General features: G+C 42.0%; 1 protein-coding gene across 1 annotated transcript; it reads left to right on the top strand.

Moving 5' to 3' along the window:
* Positions 1-280: 280 nt before the first annotated feature.
* ERD10 (Dehydrin family protein) lies at positions 281-1,232 on the top strand. Its single transcript, XM_087383663.1, has 2 exons — positions 281-704; positions 983-1,232. Exons 1-2 carry the CDS (start codon positions 351-353, stop codon positions 1,004-1,006), a joined length of 378 nt encoding a protein of 125 aa, XP_087239789.1. The 5' UTR covers positions 281-350; the 3' UTR covers positions 1,007-1,232.
* Positions 1,233-5,291: the final 4,059 nt, after the last annotated feature.

Genomic DNA, 5,291 nt, shown 5'->3' with positions numbered 1-5,291 from the left:
GCCAAGGAAGCAGCTGCAGCTTTAGCTGCGACATTCGGTCAAGGGATAGAGTGTACGAAACATGTACGACTTATGCATTGGTGAGAGACTACATACACCTTCCAAGTGTCAACATGTTCAATTCGTGCCACGTTACGAGTGCATGTGTCGACAGCATAATCTCTGTGTGTCTAAGGTTGGCATGTGTCCACGGAAAGTGCTCTGACGTTGGCATGTGTCTGCTGCGATCGTGTATATAAATCTCAGACCCTTCGGTTCTCAGTCATCTTGCTTTGTTCTCGCAGATCTGCTTTCTCCACTAGTTCTCATAGCTTTTCTCGCAGTCCCCGCTTGCTCACTCTCCACCTGCAATGTCGAACATCATGGGAAAAATCGAGGAGAAGCTCCACATGGGCGGCCATAAGAAGGCGGATCCCGCACACGCTACCCCGGCTACCATCCAGCCAGAAGCTCAGCGGTATGGCCAGACGCAGCAAGTGCGGCCTGATTACCCGGCCAGCGGTTATGAAGCAGACTCACTCAAAACTGATCCTTACGTCCAGGATCCCACTCCCGTCGGCCCAACGCAGCAGCCGGGTGTGAGAGAAGGTGCGCTAGACAAGGTGAAGCATAAAGTGAAGGGCGCAAAAAACAAATTGACAGGCAAGAAAGAAGGTAATGACACCAGCAGCAGCAGCGAGAGTGATGGAGAAGGCGGGAGAAGGGTGCGTTTTGCAACCTAGATCCAGAAGCGTACTTTTTAGAATATTCTCTTCGTAGTTAAGCAATACTTGTGTCTGTGTACGGGTTTTCATTTGCATCCACGTGAACGTCGTTGTTTGTACAGTTGGTTTTACAGTCAATAATTTCTTCGCACGTTAGCAGGGTTGGTTTTGCGATTGCTTGCGCACTTTTACCTAGGATCTTTATGTTTTGACGGATGTTACAATGACCGAAGTTCCGCAGTTTTGTAACTAACGTTGCTAGTGTCTGTTTGCCACAGAAGAAAAAATTGGTCCTATTTTAAACGACCAGCAGTATCGGCTGTCACGAGCTTCAAGAAAGATTTAAGTAAAATTGACAGTCGGGCGTAAAGGAAGATAGTAAAATGGATAGTAGTTGTGTGTGTTTTGCCACTGAAGAATCTGGGCATACTTGTCAATACCCGCTGTTACGAGCTTCATGGAAGATGAAGTGTCTACTACTTTTGTGAAAAACTTAAATCGAAGTACCAAAAGTTTTGTCCACAATAAATTACCATGGGATAAACTCACAATTATTCTTGGCTTCTATCTATAAGTTTTTTTATTAATCAAAATGTAGGTATCGTGGAATGTACTCACAACGATTTGGTTATATTCTTCGGAATTCAATTGGATAAAAAGGTTCAATTGGATAAAAAGGTAAAAAGGACATGAGGCTCCGGGTATCATACGTTTAGTTTGTAAAACTATAAATTGAAATTTTCTGTAGTAAAAAGGACTTTTAAGACTACCTATATCATTTGTTTGAAATTTTGAAATTTGCTTTAGTAAAAGGCACATTAGATTGAAATTGTGAATTTGATTTTGAAATGTTGATTTTTTCTTTAGTACAAAGCACATTAATGATTAATTATATCAAAAATTTTTAATTTTTCTTTAAGTAAAAAACATTAAATTTCTTTTGTAAACAAGATAAATATCATTCAATAGACTTGCCCTGGTGGCTTTCAATCTATAGTGTATACACAATGTCATGGTCTGACCAATAAACGATCTTTGTCCTAGAGCTTTGGTTGTGCAAGTTGTTGTTTGTCCAAATATGGTCTAAAGATGAAGTTGTGATAGTTTTTTCGTTCACATCGTTCACATTGTAGTTAATGTTAAGGTCACTAATTATGTATGTTCATGTGCCTTCTTTGATCTTTGCACAAATTGTTTTAAGTTCATTACTAGGTTTTGTTTAAGTTCGTTACTAGATTTTTTGTTTTTGTTTTTGGCGGTTATATATGTTGTTGATCGAGATTTCCTTTTTGTTTTTTGTTTGAACCATTGTGAGTAAAGATTGTGTGCCATGTTCTTAAGTATTTCTTTAATTTGTATTGTATTTCTTTAATTTGTATTGTTTCATCATAGTAGGTTGCAATACCAAGGCCATCTTCCTTTGCAATGCTTTTATAGTGAGGAATTTGCAGAATGTCTTGTTCTTCATTTTAGTTTCTTGAAAACATATGATATTCGTTGATGTGATGGTCTTGCATGCGATTGAGTACGTGTTGATTGATTGGATGTGAAGCTCTTGTTTGTCGTTTGTATGTGAGCTGATTGGATCGAATTGCTAGGCACTTGTTTGTTGTAGTCTTTGTATTTCCTGCAAAACCTTGCTCTGAATTTTGATATGTTTTGCTTATATTTTTTTGATCAAGTAAAGGTTGTGCGAGTTGCGTATTCTTGACAGAGCCATGTATACCAAGCCGTGTGTTCTTATGTTAGATGGGTCGAAATGCCAAGGATTCCAATGATAGTCCTTGTGTGACCAGTGTACAGTTCAGAGGTAGGCTGGAGTGGGAATTGTGTTCTTGTGATAGTGTTCATCTGGTTTTTCCTCCCTACTTGGAACTCTCTTTGTATTTGAAGTATGAGTGTCCAAATTTTGTGTGTTTCTTTTTCATTAGGGGAGAATTGGGGTCTCAAAAGGGCCTCATAAGGAATGGATTAAGAAATGGATTAGTCCTAATGAAAGGGCCAAGGTAGGTCCCAAAAAGTCCCAACCCCCCCCACCTAGGTGGGTTAAGCCCAAAAGTGACCCCACCTCTTACACCTCTTACATAACTCTTACTCCTAGGTGGGAACCAAAAAATTCAAAATTCAAATTTTGAATTTTGAATTCCCTCCCTTCTTCTCTCTCCTCCCTCCCTCCCTCCCCCTCCCCCCTCCCTCCTCCTCCCCCTCCCTCCCTCCCTCCTCCCCCTCCCCTCTCCTCCCCTCCCCTTCCCCCTCCTCACTCCCTCCTCCCCCTTCCTCCTCCTCCTCCTCCTCCCTCCCTCCCTCCTCCACACCTGCTCCTCTTGCCCTCCCCCTCCCTCCCTCCTCCACGCCTGCTCCTCCTCCCCTCCCCCTCCCTCCTCCACCGCTACTCCTCCTCCCCCCTCCCTCCTGCTCCTTCCTCCTCCCTCCCTCTTCCTCCATGCCTACTCCTCCTCACCCTCCACACCTGCTGGTCTGCCCCCCTTTCCTCCTCTTCAACTACTAGTCCTCCCTCCCCCCTCCCTCCTCCTCCTCACCCTCCCTCTTCTTGCGTGCTACTTTTAAGCTTGCATCTCCACACCTTCTCCTTCTCTACACTCCTTTAGTCATGGCACCATTCGAGATCATCTCCAACAAGTACCAGGTTCACTTAGAGTTGGAGGATGAATATGCAAGCACATGTAGTCTAGGATTGAGGGAAGCTTCCAAAACAGTCTTCATTCGCAAGGAAAGAAGCATCTCAACCTTTGGGTAGAAGGATCCTTGTATCCTTTAGATCCTACCAACCAAAAGAGCCCTCTTTTCCATACAATGCATGAGCTAGTTCGGTTTGTTGGAAATGGACATGCGGGGCTGCTTGGTTATTGCAATCGGTTAAACAATGCTCAGTCAATGGCTATGCAATCAAGCGAGATGCACAGAGCCCAAGCAGAGATGCTAGCACATTTAGGAAATAGCACCATTGTTGCAATGCATAACTCTATGCAGGATCTTCAAAGGAAGAACGAGGATCTTCATGATAAAGCCAAAGTATTGGACTTGGAGCGACATAAATTAGAAGACTCACTCTGTAAGCTAGCTGAGTCCAAAAAAGGCTTGGAAAGATCTATATATAATCAAGTGCGATGAGCCGTAGAGAAGAAACGAGAGAAGGCAGAAAAATGAGTGCAAAAAATGAAAGAAACACCTTTGAGATTGAAGGAGAGGAAAAGAAGGTACTTACATAACATGGATACATTGACACCCACTGGTGGTGCTAGAAAGAGGAGAGTTCGGGCTATAAGGTTGGTTATCAAATGTTCCAATGAGATTACACTCTTTTGTGCTACACTCTTTGTGACTAAGTTTTTATTGTGTTCTTCTTTAGGAACTTCATGGAAGATGTGATGGGAAGAACGGATGGGGATGATATTGACTGTTCATATGCTCTAACTAGTTTATTAAAGTCAAGCGATGTCATTGGGATACTAAGGGACCCAAGACAAAAGTGCCTATGTGTGCAAGTTGCTGAAGAGGTGATGAAGGACTTCAAGGATATTGTGGATGCAAAGGAGATGCTTGTAGCTTGTGATACTGCTGGTGTAAGTCGTGAAGCTTACACATTTATTTTCAAAATTTTCAAGTCTGCTATTTTGGGAAAGTATAAGATATCTATAATGCCCCTACCCACACCTTGGTCTGTGAGACGTGCACGGCGAGAAACAAAGAGAAATGCTTGGAGGGTACCATTGCATAAGGAACACAATGACTTGGAAAAGTAAAAAGAAATCCGGCTTGCAAACCTTTGAGATGAATGCTTTCAACAATGTCTACTTAGATGTTGAGAAACTACAACAAGCAATGGTCAAATTCTATGGCATGAGAGAAGATGGTAAGAGGAAATCCATTATAGCATTGCACTTTACTTAGTTCATCTCCTATATCATGTTTATCCTAACGATTTTTCTCTTTTGTTGTACAGATTACAATGGAAAGCTCATATTTGTCATCAAAATGGATGAAGCTCAATTGGTAAAAGAACACAAGTTAGAGAGAGTCAGCATCTACATTATGAATAAAGCCTTAGCCTTTGTTCAAGGGGACAAAGAAGTAGAGCAAGATTTCTCAGTGCAATCAGAGAAAGATATATTGTGACTTGCAACATTTGAGACTCCGAAAGAGTGTCATGAGACATTGAAGTGGGTTCTAGATAGAACAGGAATCCCATCGACAATCTGAAGAAAAGAGGAAGGGCAAATATTGACAGTCGATGGCCATGGAACCTTTCAAGTTGAATGGCTTGCTGGTGATTTCAAAACCCTCAAGTGCTTGCATGGTTGTGATATAGGGGAAAATGCAATAAACACATGCCTTTATTGCATGTGTTTACAACGTAAGCAAAAGGCTGGCTTACAATGGGAGAATGGCATTCTATCTTGCAGCCAAATGCAAGCTCCCAATCGCGATAAGAAGGATCCAAAGTGGGATCCCGTCTTGCCCATCCCCCTTGAGAGAGTACACATATGTACTTTACACGTAGAACTGCATGTACTTTGATAAGAAGTTGTATTTGCATCTTATTTATGCTTGGAATTTAATTCCGCA

Source organism: Dipteris shenzhenensis, chromosome 1 (assembly GCF_047967505.1).
Source record: "Dipteris shenzhenensis isolate YYH24624 ecotype China chromosome 1, Dip_SZ_1.0, whole genome shotgun sequence".
NCBI classification, from domain to species: domain Eukaryota; kingdom Viridiplantae; phylum Streptophyta; class Polypodiopsida; order Gleicheniales; family Dipteridaceae; genus Dipteris; species Dipteris shenzhenensis.
The sequence above is the reverse complement of the archived record's forward strand: the minus strand, read 5'-3'. Positions and strand labels throughout refer to the sequence as shown.